The sequence below is a fragment of the Coregonus clupeaformis genome, unplaced genomic scaffold (assembly GCF_020615455.1).
Source record: "Coregonus clupeaformis isolate EN_2021a unplaced genomic scaffold, ASM2061545v1 scaf0257, whole genome shotgun sequence".
Lineage (NCBI taxonomy): Eukaryota > Metazoa > Chordata > Actinopteri > Salmoniformes > Salmonidae > Coregonus > Coregonus clupeaformis.
This window is the reverse complement of record NW_025533712.1, coordinates 29,542-47,508: the sequence shown is the minus strand read 5'-3', so window position 1 is coordinate 47,508 and position 17,967 is coordinate 29,542. Positions and strand designations below refer to the sequence as shown.

The window sequence follows — 17,967 nt, the reverse complement described above, 5'->3', positions numbered from 1 at the left end:
TTTAGGATACATCACATCTGATCTCACCCTATTCTGCATACACCCAGCAGCGCTTTACAGAGGTGTGGACTCGAGTCATGTGACTTGGACTTGAGTCAGACTCGAGTCATGAATTTGATGACTTCAGACTCGACTCGACAAAATGTACAAAGACTTGCAACTCGACTTGGACTTTAACATCAATGACTCGTGACTTGACTTGGACTTGCGCCTTATGACTCGAGAAGACTTGCTACGAGGACTTGTAATGACTTGCAAAGGCTTGCTAAGAGGACTTGAAATGACTCAAAACTAAAATGTAGGACTTTGGACTCGACTTGAGACTTGATGGCTTTGACTTTTGACTCGACTTGGGACTTGCCTCATCTTTGACTCCGACTTGACTCGGGACTCGAGGGCAAAGACTTGAGACTTACTTGTGACTTGCATAACAATGACTTTGTCCCACCTCTGGCGCTTTATAACCAATATACACTTAAATATAAATAAATGTACCCACACACTAACCAACACCTACTGTACACGTCAAAATAGTTTAGTCAGGTTTGTCTGACTTTTGACTTATCATAGCTGACTTATTTTTATCCTTAATTTTTTATTAAAAATGTATCTTTTTTATTTTTTTATTTTATTACACTGTCGGGTTTGTCTGATGATGTCTCATATTTACCCACAACATCATATTTATGTCCACCATGATGGGTTTAACAACAATGAAGTCAGTCTGTAACTACAGTATAGGACTCAAACATAGTGGGGATGGGTAAACACTCCATGTTGAAAGTGTGTTTATTATCTATGTGTACAGTGGGGGAAAAAAGTATTTAGTCAGCCACCAATTGTGCAAGTTCTCCCACTTAAAAAGATGAGAGAGGCCTGTAATTTTAATCATAAGTACACGTCAACTATGACAGACAAATTGAGAAAAAAAAATCCAGAAAATCACATTGTAGGATTTTTAATGAATTTATTTGCAAATTATGGTGGAAAATAAGTATTTGGTCACCTACAAACAAGCAAGATTTCTGGCTCTCACAGACCTGTAACTTCTTCTTTAAGAGGCTCCTCTGTCCTCCACTCGTTACCTGTATTAATGGCACCTGTTTGAACTTGTTATCAGTATAAAAGACACCTGTCCACATCCTCAAACAGTCACACTCCAAACTCCACTATGGCCAAGACCAAAGAGCTGTCAAAGGACACCAGAAACAAAATTGTAGACTTGCACCAGGCTGGGAAGACTGAATCTGCAATAGGTAAGCAGCTTGGTTTGAAGAAATCAACTGTGGGAGCAATTATTAGGAAATGGAAGACATACAAGACCACTGATAATCTCCCTCGATCTGGGGCTCCACGCAAGATCTCACCCTGTGGGGTCAAAATGATCACAAGAACGGTGAACAAAAATCCCAGAACCACACGGGGGGACCTAGTGAATGACCTGCAGAGAGCTGGGACCAAAGTAACAAAGCCTACCATCGGTAACACACTACGCCGCCAGGGACTCAAATCCTGCAGTGCAAGACGTGTCCCCCTGCTTAAGCCAGTACATGTCCAGGCCCGTCTGAAGTTTGCTAGAGTGCATTTGGATGATCCAGAAGAGGATTGGGAGAATGTCATATGGTCAGATGAAACCAAAATAGAACTTTTTGGTAAAAACTCAACTCGTTGTGTTTGGAGGACAAAGAATGCTGAGTTGCATCCAAAGAACACCATACCTACTGTGAAGCATGGGGGTGGAAACATCATGCTTTGGGGCTGTTTTTTCTGCAAAGGGACCAGGACGACTGATCCGTGTAAAGGAAAGAATGAATGGGGCCATGTATCGTGAGATTTTGAGTGAAAACCTCCTTCCATCAGCAAGGGCATTGAAGATGAAACGTGGCTGGGTCTTTCAGCATGACAATGATCCCAAACACACCGCCCGGGCAACGAAGGAGTGGCTTTCGTAAGAAGCATTTCAAGGTCCTGGAGTGGCCTAGCCAGTCTCCAGATCTCAACCCCATAGAAAATCTTTGGAGGGAGTTGAAAGTCCGTGTTGCCCAGCGACAGCCCCAAAACATCACTGCTCTAGAGGAGATCTGCATGGAGGAATGGGCCAAAATACCAGCAACAGTGTGTGAAAACCTTGTGAAGACTTACAGAAAACGTTTGACCTGTGTCATTGCCAACAAAGGGTATATAACAAAGTATTGAGAAATTTTTGTTATTGACCAAATACTTATTTTCCACCATCATTTGCTAATAAATTCATTAAAAATCCTACAATGTGATTTTCTGGATTTTTTTTCTTCTCATTTTGTCTGTCATAGTTGACGTGTACCTATGATGAAAATTACAGGCCTCTCTCATCTTTTTAAGTGGGAGAACTTGCACAATTGGTGGCTGACTAAATACTTTTTTCCCCCACTGTACATACCTGAGGGAGTGTATGTCTGTGTAATCTGTATCACCTGTCTCTTCCAGGAGGAGGAGGGTCCAGAGGTGCTGCTGGTGAAGGTGGAGGGGTGTGAGGAGGGTCTGGGGAACCCTGAGGGGACCATGGTTATGGAGGACAACCAGACTACACCTGAACCCACAGAGGAACCAGCTGAGCAGCACAGGACCACACACAGTCTCACTGAGGTGAGTCCACTGTCAACTACTGGCTGAATGGTATTAGGTCAGGGCCCGTATCCACAAAGCCTCTCAGAGTAGGAGTGCTGATCTAAGATCAGTTTTGCCTTTTAGATCATAATGAATGAGACTATATAGACAGGTGGGGACCTGATCCTCGATCAGAACTTCTACTCGGACTCTTTGTGGATACGGGCCGAGGTCTTGATGAATTTTGTCTTAAGTGTGGGACCATGAGTTTGAATGATCAAACCATTAAAGAGTGTCAAGTAATTAAATCAAAGTTTTCATAGTATCAAATCAACTTACATGTTTACATAATACTCATAGCAATCCCTCATTGCCCAATCAGAAGATGCTCCATAGCAGGGTGCTATCAGCCTTCTTAATTCCAACATCCTCCCACTCTGTATCTCTTACAGTCAGTAGACATGGAGGATGGGAAGCCTGATCTGCTGCTGGTCAAAGAGGAGACAATAGAGGACGGACCAGAAAGCATTGACCTGTTGAGTGGACTAAAGATGGGGGAGCAAGGTAAGGGAGAAATATATATAGCATACAGCAACTTATGTTTGCATACAAAAACACCCGTCTTAATGTATGAACTTCAGCAGGTAATTTTAAAAAATATACATTTTCTAACCTCCTTCTGCAGGTGGTTGGCTGGAGGCTAACAGAGGAGACTGGGCGGCCATCTTGGATTTCCAGACCCTGACCGGTGCAGCTAAGGGCCCAGGGGATAACATCACTGAGCAGACCAGGACCAGAGGCGACATAGTGGAGGTCAGTGGATGGGACAGCGTCCTCAACTCTGGGCTGGGTAACAACACTGTTAACCAAAACCAGAAACAGACAGTTGAACACAAAACAACAACCAAACTTAGTCTCCATGACAACACACTGGCTGAGAACAGGGCGAGGTGTAGATTCGGTCTGCGGGGGACTGGAAGCCAAGTTTGTATGCGACAGGAGAGAACAGACACAGACTTGGCTAAAGATGCTCCGTCCTGCTCCTATAGTTGTGATTCAGAGAGACTGATGGGGCCTCAGGTTAACCCCCTAACAGGTGCTGCCTTCAGCCTGCCTTCTATAGGATCTATCAACTGGAACATGGACCCTGTGACAACACAGACACTCCCTGGCCTTCGTCCTCCTCACACTCTCCTAATGTTAAACCAGACCTCAAACAATGCCAGTGCCTCAACACTACTAAATGGCTACACAAGCCAATTGAAGCCCACTGACAAATGAGAGTAGTACAGACGGCATCCCGCTTCCCGTTCCAGCTGCACCCAGTGTCACATGTGCTTCGCCCAGGCTGGTCACCTGAAGAGACACCAGAGGGTCCACACATGGGAGAAATCCTACAGCTGTCCCCAGTGTGAGAAGAGGTTCTCCCACCAGCACCAGCTGAAGACGTACCTAAAGGTCCACACGGGCAAGAGGCCGTTTGCCTGTACGCACTGTGGCAAGAGGTTCTACCTCAGGATACACCAGCAGAAAATGCACACGGCCCATGTATAGTGACATGTAATGTAGTACTAGTTAGTTTATAGTTAATTCTGTTGGTTTTTGATGTAGTAGGGAACTGGATGAGGCGAATTGAGGAAAGAATGAGTATGATGAGGCAGAGTAGATGATATGGTGATGGGTGGTGTCTGTAAAAATGCTTCACTGATTAAGTGACAACCCCTGACCTGTTGTTTGATGCTGGTGTTTTATAATGAGAATTATAGTGCCTTAATTCATGTTTACTTGACATAAAGTAGTGAAGCTGTGTAATGTAATGTTGAACCTTTGCCAAAGTATTCTAACATTAATTTGATCAAAGTAAGGGTACCAGATTTACAGAAAAGGTTACCATAGTGAGAAAGGTTATTCTACTTGTCACGTATCGTTTTGTGCAATAAAAGTACTGTACTTCATGTTATGTGACTGTATGACCATTTTGTTGAAATTAAATAAAAACTGTGCTGACTGACTTGGTTATTTTTGTATCATTGCAGAGACTTAGTTTCCCTTGTCTCAGTCGAACCAAAACATTATACTTCATTCTTGAATCAACACATATGGACCTTTTTTTTTAAATAATAAACTCCAATGGCTCCATATGGTTAGGTACTTGACTATGGTTAACATTTTAATGTCATGTTTCTGTGTGTACACAAAGTGTTTCTTATATAAACGTTTCTGTTACATTTTGTGTTTACAGTCTGCAGTCCATGAGGACCTGCTGATGTCCGGTGTTGGTGACAGGAGAGACTGGACCTCTGCAGCGACTGGTCAAAAACCCTGGGTCCGGATCAGAACCCTGGATCAGGAGCCGTCGCTCTTCCTTCCCGAGTCGGAACCTGGACCGAACCACAAGGGACAGAGACTCCCCCACAACCACCACACAGAACACAACCAGTGGACAGGAGGACTGAACAACCTCAGTCCTGGTGGTCATCAGAGAGACAGAGGCTCCAGTCAGGGATCCAGTCTGCAGCCCAGACCCTTCTCTTCACAGTCTCAGCGCAGGGATGAAGCAGGGCCTGGGGCTGATAGAGATGGACCCTCCTGTTCCTATGATACAAACACCACAGTATCCATGATGAACAGAGCAGGTCACCCTGGGCTTCAACCTTCAGAGAGAGTGGTGGGAGACCCCCCTGGTGGTTGTCTATCAGGAAGTTTGTCTTCTCCTTCAGGGCCTCGTCTAATGCCTGGTGAATGGGTTCATAGGAAGCCTGGGTCTAGCCTTCCTCAGTTACCTCATGGTTACCCCACCAATACAGACAGGGTCAGGATGGGCGTTCACCACAAGAGGTACCTAGCCTATAACACAGCACACAATCCCAACAACACCCAAACAATGGCTAGAGGTCAAGGAGGGAGCTCAAAGACTCTTGCTTCTACCTCCTCTGGTGTCATTGGGTCACAATGTGGGAGGCCGAGCGTTAGGACGGACGCAGACAAGCCGTATGCCTGCCCCACGTGTGGGAAGCACTTTGCTGAGGCTAGGTATGTGAAGCAGCACCAGACTGTTCACACCAAGGACAGCTTCAAGTGCAAATTATGTCACAAGAGCTTCTCCTTCCTGAGTAGCCTTATCAGACATAGGAGTGTCCACAATGGGGAGAAATCGTAGCAGTGTGGCTTGAGATGTACACAGGGGATATCTGGGAACCATTCTTTAGCTGACATATTATAGTTATCATGTGAAGTGTCTTCGGGTAAGAGGGTAATTAACCACATACCCCTCATTAACCCTTTGTTAACTTTTTAATTTGAAACAGGCTTGTGTAAATACCTGTGTTTAGAGAGACCGTAAACCTAGGCTAGAACAAGTATAGTTGAATATTTAGCTTACTGAGGTGATGTAGATGGAATAAAGTAATTTATTCTATTTGTTTCTACTCTATTCTTGCGAACAAACTATTCTTTCTAAACAAGTCTGCGCTCATCTTGAAAGATACTGATCATTGGAGGTTTTCAAAGAACAGCGCCCATACCTTTTCCATTTAACCACACCCTTTGAGCTATGAAGCCAACCAATAAGATCCTTTCTCTTCATTGTGACGTTAAGTGAACAGTGACCAACAACAATTTTCACGTTATTGCTTTTTTTGTTTGTTAAGTAGACGTTTATTAACACCATGGAACTCAAAATATGACTAATTTAACTGCACAGCATCACATACTTACCCCAGGTAACATTAGTCTTTAATTCCCGTTGGAGACAGGACTTTAACAGATGTTATCTAGGTAACACTAGCTAGCTACAGGTAAATGCCAAAATAAAGGAAACACTTAAGTAAATGAGGGATACAAAGTATATTGAAAGGAAGGTTTCCACACAGGTTCCTGAGTTAATTAAGCAATTAACATCCCTTCATGCTTAGCGTCATGTTGCCCATTATTTTGGCTACCATGATAAAGGTGGTCCTCTGTAGCTCAGCTGGAAGAGCACGGCGCTTGTAACGCCAAGGTAGTGGGTTCGATCCCCGGGACCACCCATACACAAAAAAATAATAATGTATGCACGCATGACTGTAAGTCGCTTTGGATAAAAGCGTCTGCTAAATGGCATATTATATTATATTATTATAGAAGAAGAGATTTCAGTGACTTTGAAAGACGGGTCTCAAAGGAGCATTGGGAGTTTAAAAGGTGTGTGTGTGTCTCAGTCACCAGACCTCAACCCAATTGAACACTTTTCGGGCATTCTGGAGCAGCGCCTGAGACAGCGTTTTCCACCACCATCAACTGGTTTGTGGTGGCCCAACGCCCTATTAAGACACTTTGTTGGTGTTTCCCTTTATTTTAGCAGTTACCTGTAGCTGCTAACATTTTACATTTACATCTAACGTTAACTGACAATGGCTATGGTTTTTCACACTCAAATAGCCTCCATTATAGAGGTGCTAGCAATGCAGCCGTGGCAGAGATCTGTAAACTCATAGATGACGACTATGCAGTGTTTTGTTTGGAAATAACTCAAAGCCAGAAAGAAAACAGAGCATTGCGGAGGAAACTACAGCTACAGGAACTGAAAGTGGCACGGGAGCGCGTCCTCGCCAGTCTCAGTAGTGTCAAGATCGTCGACCCACACAGAGGAATGGCAAGAGGTACTGTACATTTTGCAGAAGACCGAGGCTGCGGTGATTCTTGGTCAGTTTTTGGATACTATGCAATAATTCCCGCAATTACTAAGCTATCTTGCGCAAAGACATATCATATTCAAACCAGATTCTCGATTTACTGCATTTCCTATTATTTACTCATTGAAAACAATGATGCATGAATCAATCGATCTATAAAAAGTATATCAAGAAGTTATGCAAAGTGTTACCTTTCATCCTGGCTAATTCTAGACGGTGTCAAAACTGTCAATAGTGTACAATATACCATTGAGCATTGACAGTACCTAACCTAACCGCCTCTTTTCCCCCAATCACTCTCTCAGGTGAAGGACATCTCACTGGAGGCCACAGGAGCTTTGTGATGCCAGGGGACACAATACATGGAGATGACCAACCATTCACTGTTGATGAGGGGATTGGAACTTCAACCCAGCACGTTATTGTGATAGAGGTTAGTGTAATTGTGTTACATTAAAATTACAGTTACTTTGTAAATCAAATTTGACCGTTTTTTTTCAGAAAAGCTCCCCTCAGCTATTCACTTGCTTACATGTACATCCTTATTTATCTGCCATAGGGGAGATTGTGAGACTTCCCTATGAAATAGTTATCCAATTTAACTCATGTTCCGATAATAACCTCCTCTCTTCTTGTCAGTCTGGGGTCAAGCTGGAGAGGTCTGAAGGAGAGGAGGACACACGGCACAGCAGAGAAATCCAGACTGGAGTAGTTGGAGCGCTCCCTGTAGTCACGGAGGACCCCACCACCATCCCTTCGCAGCCAAGGACCTGACGCAGCATCACAGAGGTTAGTGGAAGGCTGGACGCCGTCCTCAAGTCAGAGACAGACACTGAGACCGTAACTGTAACAGACAGGCTCTTACACACCACAGATCAGACCCAGAGAGACTGCAGCTGGGACCACTGGGCTGTCGTCCTGCTCCCGGCTCAGAGTATTTACTTTACGGTAATCGGAGCCAGAGGACGGTTAATTCCCATCGGGACTCAGGTGACACATTAGAGACTGGCAATGATCCGTCTTGTTCTTACACTCCTAGCTGCGGGAAGATGTTTGGGGCCAAACCGGCTATACCGGTCCACTAATACAGGACTAGTAAAGGCCCAGTGCACTACTTTTGTGAAATAAAAAATATATATACACATGTAACCAACTTCACATATCCCCCCAGAAGAAAGGCACACAGACACCCACACTTCAGGTTGACTCGGTTTTATCTGCAGTAAAATAAATCAAACAGTGATGACAGGCATTGACAGGACAGTCACAGCCACACGTTCACTGCTCTCACAATATCTCTCTCAGACTGAATCCACAAAGTGATCGTATAGTATACATGGGTTGTGTTTAGAAAATAACAAAAATACAGAAAAGCATACCTGCAGTAAAGATATCAAACAGTGAGACAGGCATTGACAGGACGGTCACAGCCACACATTCACTGGTTAGGTAGAACACAATATATATTTTAGATAGGAGCAACAGTAGTGATACATACCCTCAATGTGAAGTAATATTAATCCATAAATACAGAGCACAAGTACAACCCTTTTATATAAACCTTTGAAGGTAGTAAGAAAATAAACATTCACTTAATTTCAATAAGTCACCTGCTAGCAAATCACCTGCTGGCAATAGCTAGCGTGACGTTGTAGTGCAGTGACCAACGGTGCTAGTTAGCTCATCATTAACATGGCTAGCTAAGCCAGCAAAAACTTGGTTAACTTGCTGAAATAGGTCTTCAATACATTAACGGCAAAATAAATATATACATAGCCACATTTGCTATTGACTTTAGGATATATAAACCCGTTTTCCAAAAACACTTATGTTATACTTCTGCACTATAGCCTATTTATTGCCTTACCTCCATAACTTGCTACATTTGCACACACTGTATATATATTTTCTGTTGTATTTCTGACTTTATGTTTTTTTTACCCCATATGTAACTCTGTGTTGTTTTTATTGCACTACTTTGCTTTATCTTGGCCAGGTCGCAGTTGTAAATGAGAACCTGTTCTCAACTGGCTTACCTGGTTAAATAAAGGTGAAATAAAAATAAAATAAAAAATACAGTTTTAAACAGTTTTTTATATACAGAGGAAGGAGACACTAAACTGCTCTCAGAATATCTCTCTCAGACTGAAGAGCAAGCAGACCAACTTCCCAAATAGGGGAGAAGCACTCAAAACTCACTAGCTTTTCTTTCAAAAGAAAATAGTACAAAAAATGGTAAGTCGGAAGACCTCTCATATTACCAACTTTACTACAATGGCAGCAAATATTTTTATGAATTCAGTAACACAAAATTAAAGGAAACTTTATTTATATCACCCCCTTTTCCTGAAGTGAATGGTTTCACCCACTACTCTACCGCGAACTGTGGCGTTCTTTGATGTCTACATTGCGCGCGAGGTTGATGGAAACTACATTTTCACTTTGTTACACACTACTGGTCAATAGTTTGAGAACACCTACTCATTCAAGGGTTTTTCTTTATTTTTACTATTTTCTACATTGTAGAATAATAGTGAAGACATCAAAATTATTTCCGTATTGACATTGCTCATGTTTCTTGGCCCAAGTAAGTCTCTTCTTATTATTGGTGTCCTTTAGTAGTGGTTTCTTTGCAGCAATTCGACCATGAAGGCCTGATTCACACAGTCTCCTCTGAACAGTTGATGTTGAGATGTGTCTGTTACTTGAACTCTGTGAAGCATTTATTTGGGCTGCAATTTCTGAGGCTGGTAACTCTAATGAACTTATCCTCTGCAGCAGAGGTAACTCTGGGTCTTCCATTCCCGGTTGTGGTCCTCATGAGAGCCAGTTTCATCATAGCGCTTGATTTTTTTTTGGTACTGCACTTGAAGAAATGTTAAAAGTTCTTGAAATGTTCCGTATTGACTGACCTTCATGTCTTAAAGTAATGATGGACTGTCGTTTCTCTTTGCTTATTTGAGCTGTTCTTGCCATAATATGGACTTGGTCTTTTACCAAATAGGGCTATCTTCTGTATACCCCCCTACCTTGTCACAACACAACTGATTGGCTCAAACGCATTACGAAGGAAAGAAATTCCACAAATTCCACAAATTAACTTTTAACAAGGCACACCTGTTAATTGAAATGCATTCCAGGTGACTACCTCATGAAGCTGGTTGTGAGAATGCCAAGAGTGTACAAAGCTGTCATCAAGGCAAAGGGTGGCTATTTGAAGAAAATATATTTTGATTAGTTTAACACTTTTTTGGTTACTACATGATTCCATATGTGTTATTTCATAGTTTTGATGTCTTCACTATTATTCTACAATGTAGAAAATAGTCAAAATAAAGAAAAACCCTTGAATGAGTAGGTGTTATAAAACTTTTGACCGGTAGTGTATTTATCTTTTTTAATTAATTAATATGTATTTATTTTTTCAGGGGGTGCTGCAGCACCCTCAGCCCGCAACTTTCCGCGGCTAAGCTTACACTACAGAGATGGACCCTGGCAACATGCCCTTGGGTTTAGAGACACAGGCTGATCTGTCTAGAGCACGTCAAACTCATTCCACGGAGGGCCGAGTGTCTGCGGGTTTCCTGTGTGTAAGAGCCTGTCTGCCCAGTGGTCCCAGCTGCAGTCTCTCTGGGTCTGATCTGTGGTCAGATCCTGTGTGTAAGAGCCTGTCTGTTACAGTTACAGTCTCAGTGTCTGTCTCTGTACCCAGTGTCACATGCTCTTCTTGGTCAGGGAGGTGACCAAGAACCCAATGGTCACTCTGACAGAGCTCCAGAGTTCATCTTTGGAGATGGGAGAACCTTCCAGAAGGACAACCATCTCTGCAGCACTCCACCAATCAGGCCTTTATGGTAGGGTGGCCAGACGGAAACCACTCCACAGTAAAAGACACATGACAGCCCCCTTGGAGTTTGCCAAAAGGCACCTAAAGGACTCTCACACCATGAGAATCAAGATTCTCTGGTCTGATGAAACCAAGATTTAACTTTTTGGCCTGAATGCCTAGCATCATGTCTGGAGGAAACCTGGCACCATCCCTACGGTGAAGCATGGTGGTGGCAGCATCATGTTGTGGGGATGTTTTTCACTGGCAGGGATTGGGAGACTAGTCAGGATCGAGGGAAAGATGAGCGGAGCAAAGTACAGAGCGATCCTTAATGAAAACCTGCTCCAGAGCACTCAGAACCTCAGACTGGGGCGAAGGTTCACCTTCCAACAGGACAACGACCCTAAGCACACAGCCAAGACAATGCAGGAGTGGCTTCTGGACAAGTCTCTGAATGTTCTTGAGTGGCCCAGCCAGAGCCCGGACTTGAACCCGATCTAACATTTCTGGAGAGACCTGAAAATAGCTGTGCAGCGCTTGAGAGGATCTGCAGAGAAGAATGGGAGAAACTCCCCAAATACAGGTGTGCCACGCTTGTAGCGTCATACTCAAGAAGACTCCAGGCTGTAATCACTGCCAAAGGTGCTTCAACAAAGTACTGAGTAAAAGGGTCTGAATACTTATGTAAATGTATATTCAGTTTTTATTTTAATAAATCTATAAAAAATATGTTTTTGCTTTGTCATTATGGGGTATTGTGTGTAGATTTGGGGGGACAATTTCATCCATTTTAGAATAAGGCTGTAACGTAACAAAATGTGGAAAAAGTCAAGGGGTCTGAATACTTTCTGAATGCACTGTATATGAAAGACCTTTAATAAACAACTTGAAGCAACCACATATTTAGCCATGGAGCACGTTCTGATTGGCCAGTGAGGGGTCAAGCCTTGACACACCTTGAACTTGTTTATTCATCAAAACCCAGCCCTTTTGCGCCACCGCCAGCTACTGCGCTTATAATTATGGTTGTGAAAATAGCAAACATATCTGACACACCCCTGAACCTATAGCCCTACCGCCAGCGGTAAGATTTACCATTGCGTTAGGTTTGTTAAAATAGAGCCCTTGATGTGTAATGTTTAAGCAATAAGGCACAAGGGGGTGCTATTATAAACTGGTTACCAACATATTTATTTTTACTGCTCTAATTGTTTTGTCATACTCGTGGTATACTCTGATATACCACGGCTGTCAACCAATCAGCATTCAGGGATCGAACCACCCAGTTTATAAAATGTAATAAGCACTACCGTATTTCAAAGAACAGCGCGCATACGCTTTTCATTTAGCCACACCCCTTGTGATGTGACGCACACCAATAACGTTTCTCTTCACTGTAAACAGAAGTGAACAGTGACCGAGAACAATTTCCACGTTATCGTTATTATTTAGACGTTTATTAACGCCATGGAGCTCAAAATATGATTATTTTAAGTGCACAGCATCACATACTTACGCCATGTAGTCTTTAATTCGCGTTGGAGACAGGACTTGGTTGATATATGTTATCTAGGTAACGCTAGCTAGCTGCTAACAATGGCTAACTGTATGGTTTTTCACACTCAAATAGCCTCCATCATGGAGGTGCTAGCAAATGCAGCCGTGGCAGAGATCTGTAAACTCGTAGACGACGACTATGCTGTGCTTCGTTTGGAAATTTCTCAAAGCCAGAAAGAAAACAGGGCATTGCGGAGGAAACTACAGCTACAGGAATTGAAGGTGACACGGGAGCGCGCAGACAGGACAATGCGAGAGCGCGTCCTCGCCAGTCGTCCAAGTAGTGTCAAGATCCTCAACCAATACAGAGGAATGGCAAGAGGTAGGAAGGCCGAGGCTGCGCGGCCTGTCGCGGTTCATATCTACTGTAGCTCAGTACCCATTCCCCTCTGCACATGTGTTCAGATGTGTTACCTAGAATAAGGTCTTGGTCAGATTTAGGATAGTACGCAATATTTCCCCAGATTACTTGGCTATCTTGCGCAAAGACACTATCATATTCTAACCAGATTCTTGATTTACTGCATTTCCTATTATTTACTCAATGAAAACGATGTGATGCATGGAATATAATACATCAATCAATAAAGAAGTATATCAAGAAGTTATGAGAAGTGTTACCTTACATCCTTGGCAATTCTAGACAGTGTCAAAACTGTCAATAGTGTGAATACAGTCGTGGTCAAAAGTTTTGAGAATGACACATACTAATTTTCACAAAGTCTACTGCCTCAGTTTTGATGATGGCAATTTGCATATACTCCAGAATGTCATGAAGAGTGATCAGATTAAACGCAATTAATTGAAAAATCCCTCTTTGCCATGAAAATGAGCTTAATCCCCCAAAAACATTTCCACTGCATTTCAGCCCTGCCACAAAAGGACCAGCTGCCATCATGTCAGTGATTCTCTCATTATTTCTCTCATCAGAGGACAAGGCTGGAGATCACTCTGACATGCTGATTGAGTTAGAATAACAGACTGGAAGCTTTAAAAGGAGGGTGGTGCTTGAAATCATTGTTCTTCCTCTGTTAACCATGGTTACCTGCAAGGAAACACGTGCGTCATCATTGCTTTGCACAAAAAGGGCTTCACAGGCAAGGATATTGCTGCTAGTAAGATTGCACCTAAATCAACCATTTATTGGATCATCAAGAACTTCAAGAAGAGAGGTTCAATTGTTGTGAAGAAGGCGTCAGGGCGCCCAAGAAAGTCCAGCAAGCGCCAGGATCGTCTCCTAAAGTTGATTCAGCTGCGGGAACGGGGCACCACCAGTGCAGAGCTTGCTCAGGAATGGCAGCAGGCAGCTGTGAGTGCATCTGCACGCACAGTGAGGCAAATACTTTTGGAGGATGGCCTGGTGTCAAAGAAGGGCAGCAAAGAAGCCACTTCTCTCCAGGAAAAACATCAGGGACAGACTGATATTCTGCAAAAGGTACAGGGATTGGACTGCTGAGGACTGGGGTAAAGTCATTTTCTCTGATGAATCCCCTTTCCGATTGTTTGGGGCATCCGGAAAACACCTTGTCCGGAGAAGACAAGGTGAGCGCTACCATCAGTCCTGTGTCATGCCAACAGTAAAGTATCCTGAGACCATTCATGTGTGGGGTTGCTTCTCAGCCAATGGAGTGGGCTCACTCACATTTTTGCCTAAGAACACAGCCATGAATAAAGAATGGTACCAACACATCCTCCGACAGCAACTTCTCCCAACCATCCAAGAACAGTTTGGTGACGACCAATGCCTTTTCCAGCATGATGGAGCACCTTGCCATAAGGCAAAAGTGATAACTAAGTGGCTGGAAGAACAAAACATCGACATTTTGGGTCCATGGCCAGAAACTCCCCAGACCTTAATCCCATTGAGAACTTGTGGTCGATCCTCAAGAGGCGGGTGGACAAACAAAACCCCACAAATTCTGACAAACTCCAAGCATTGATTATGCAAGAATGGGCTGGCATCAGTCAGGATGTGGCCCAGAAGTTAATTGACAGCATGCCAGGGCGGATTGCAGAGGTCTTGAAAAAGAAGGGTCAACACTGCAAATATTGACTCTTTGCATAAACTTAATGTAATTGTTAATGAAAGCCTAAACTTAATGTAATTGTTAATGAAAGCCTTTTACACTTATGGAATGCTTGTAATTATACTTCAGTATACCATAGTAACATCTGACAGAAATATCTCATAACACTGAAGCAGCGAACTTTGTGAAGACCAATACTTGTGTCATTCTCAAAACTTTTGACCATTAATGTATACTGTTGAGCATTGACAGTAGGTAACTTAACCACCTCTTTTCCCCAATCACTCATTCAGGTGGCGGACATCTCATTGGAAGCCACAGGAGCTTTGTGAAGCCAGCGGGACACGATAAATGGAGAGATGACCAACCAATCACTGTTGATGAGGGGAGTGGAACCTCAACCCAGCACGTTATCGTAATAGAGGTTAGTGTAATAGTGGTGCATAAGAAATTACAGTCACTTTGTAAATCAAATGTGGCCCGTTTGTTTCAGAAAGGCTCCCTTCAGCTATTCACTTGAGCTATCTGCCTTAGGGGAGCTTGAGAGACTTCCTACGACATTGTTATCCAGTATGCCATGAAAGTGATACTTTGTGGTTCCCTCGTTTTGTAGGTTAAGAATTTGCTTAAAATATACATTGATATACATCCAGGTGAAGCTGGTTGAGAGAATGCCAAGAGTGTGCAAAGCTGTCATCAAGGCAAAGGGTGGCTACTTTGAAGAATCTCAAATATAAAATATATTTTGATTTGTAAAAAAAAAAAGTGGTTACTATATATGTGTTATTTCATAGTTTTGATGTCTTCACTATTATTCTACAATGTAGAAAATAGTAAAATAAAGAAAACCCTGGAATGAGTAGGTGTGTCCAAACGTTTGACTGGTACTGTATATATATAAAAATGTATACGTGTTTCCGAGGTAATTGTGGAATTTTGTTTGTAGACATTTTTAGAAATTAATAGCTGAAATGTCTTGAGTCAATGAGTTTTCAACCCCTTTGGTTTGGCAAGCCTAAATAAGTTCAGGAGTAAAAATGTGCTTAACAAATTGCATAAGTTGCATGGGCTCATTCAGTGTTCAATAATAGTGGTTAACATGATTTTTGAATAACTTGCCAATCTCTGTACCCCACACATACAATTATCTGTAAGGTCCCTCAATCGAGCAGTGAATTTCAAGCACAGATTCAACCACAAAGAGGTTTTTCCATGTCTCGCAAAGAAGGGCACCTTTGAGCATGGTGAAGTAATTAATTAGGCTTTGAATAGTGTATCAATACACCCAGTCACTACAAAGATACAGGCGTCCTTCCTAACTCATTTGCTGGAGAGGAAGGAAACTGCTCGGGGATTTCACCATGAGGCCAATGGTGATTTTTAAAACAGTTAGAGTGTAATGGCTGTGATAGGAGAAATCTGAGGATGGATCAACAACATTTCAGTTACTCCACAATTCTAACGAAAAGAAGGAAGCCTGTAAAGAATACAAATATTCCAAAACATGCATCCTGTTTGCAATAAGGCACTAACGTAAATCTGCAAAAGAATGTGGCAAAGAAATTCACTTCATGTCCTGAATACAAAGCGTTGTTTGGGGAAAGTCGAACACACCACATCACTGAGTACCATTCTTGATATTTTCAAGCATGGTGGTGGCTGCATCCTGTTATGGGTATGCTTGTCATCGGCAAGGACTAGGGAGTTTAAGATAAAAAGTAAAGGAATAGAGCTAAGCACAGGCAAAATCCTAGAGGAAAACTTGGTTCAGTCTGCTTTCCAACAGACACTGGGAGACAAATTCAGCTTTCAGCAGGACAATAACCTAAAACACCAAGATGACATTGAATGTTCCTTAGTGGCCTAATTACAGTTTTGACTTCAATCGGCTTGAAAATCTATGGCAAGACCTGAAAAGGGCTGTCTAGCAATGATCAACAACCAACTTGACAGCTTGAAGAATTTAAAAAAGAATAATGTACAAATATTGTATAATCCAGGTGTGCAAAGCTCTTAGAGACTTACCTAGAAAAACTCACAGCTGTAATCGCTGGCAAAAGTGATGTGAATACTTATGTAAATGGGATATTTCTGTATTTCATTTTCAATAAATTTGAAAAAAATTCTAAAAACATGTTTTCACTTTGTCATTATGGGATATTGTGTATAGATGGGTGAGAAAAACAATTGATTTAATAAATGTTGAATTCAGGCTGTAACACAACAAAATTTGGAATAAGTCAAGGGGTATGAATACTTTCTGAAGGCACTGGATATCTTATTTGACCGCGTTTTCATGAATTTGATGATATAAGCTGGAAGCCCATTAAAAAACGTACTTGTGTTAGTCTGCAGATGCAGAGGCTGCAGGTCCTGGGGTCAAGCAGGAGAGGACTGAAGGAGAGGAGGACCCACGACACAGCACTGACATCCAGACTGGAGCAGCGGCTGGAGTGGCACCAGCTGTAGCCACGGAGGACCCCACCACTGCCCCAGTGCAGACCAGGACCCGATGCAGCATCACGGAGGTCAGTGGAACGCCGAACGCCGCCCTCAAGTCAGAGACAGACACCGAGACTTTAATGGGGCTGGGGCGACTGGGCTGTCCTCCTGCTCCCCGCTCAGAGTATTTACTTTATGGTAACTCGAGCCCGGTTCTGTCCCATCAGGACTCAGGTGACGCGTTACAGACTGGCAATGATCCGTCCTGTTCATACGCTACAAAGACAGAGATGATACCTGGTGACATGCCTGTGGGCTTAGATACACATACTAATCCAATGAGAGGGAAAATGAACAGGTACAGTAGTAGTGTATACTCTGAAGGGTGCCTAGATAAGAAAGGAGAGGGTCTGCTCGTAGATGAGGTGACTGTGAAAGTGGAGGGTGACACTCCTCTGACATGGAATGTAGACAAGACTCACTTAGGAGAAGGACACTCGCAGGGCAACACCAGTGACTTCTTAGACTACAGGGAAAGCTTAGAAAACAATCAAAATGTTGTGACTCACCTCCCTTTACTCACGTTCAGGGACTGCAACCCAGTGTCCACATCGATGGCACCTTCCGATTCACACGGTCGCATCCTTTTCGATCAGGTATTGAACTCAAACAAAAGGGCTAGAGCCAAGGCTCAGGGAGGGGGAGCCACATCAGGCAATAGTAAAGAGAAACGGTTCCTCTGCATGTTCTGTAACAAAGGCTTCAGCTGCCCCCAGAAGGTGGAGATTCACCAGAGGGTCCACACAGGGGAGAAACCCTACAGCTGTACCCAGTGTCACATGCGCTTTGCCCA

At 43.0% G+C, this 17,967-nt stretch overlaps 1 protein-coding gene across 1 annotated transcript; it reads left to right on the top strand.

Annotated features, from left to right (window-relative positions):
* The first annotated feature begins 2,588 nt into the window (after positions 1-2,588).
* LOC123484279 (zinc finger protein 768-like) lies at positions 2,589-5,875 on the top strand. The gene is made up of 4 exons (XM_045214433.1): positions 2,589-2,625; positions 3,039-3,150; positions 3,272-3,399; positions 4,829-5,875. Exons 2-4 carry the CDS (start codon positions 3,048-3,050, stop codon positions 5,744-5,746), a joined length of 1,149 nt encoding a protein of 382 aa, XP_045070368.1. The 5' UTR covers positions 2,589-2,625; positions 3,039-3,047; the 3' UTR covers positions 5,747-5,875.
* Positions 5,876-17,967: the final 12,092 nt, after the last annotated feature.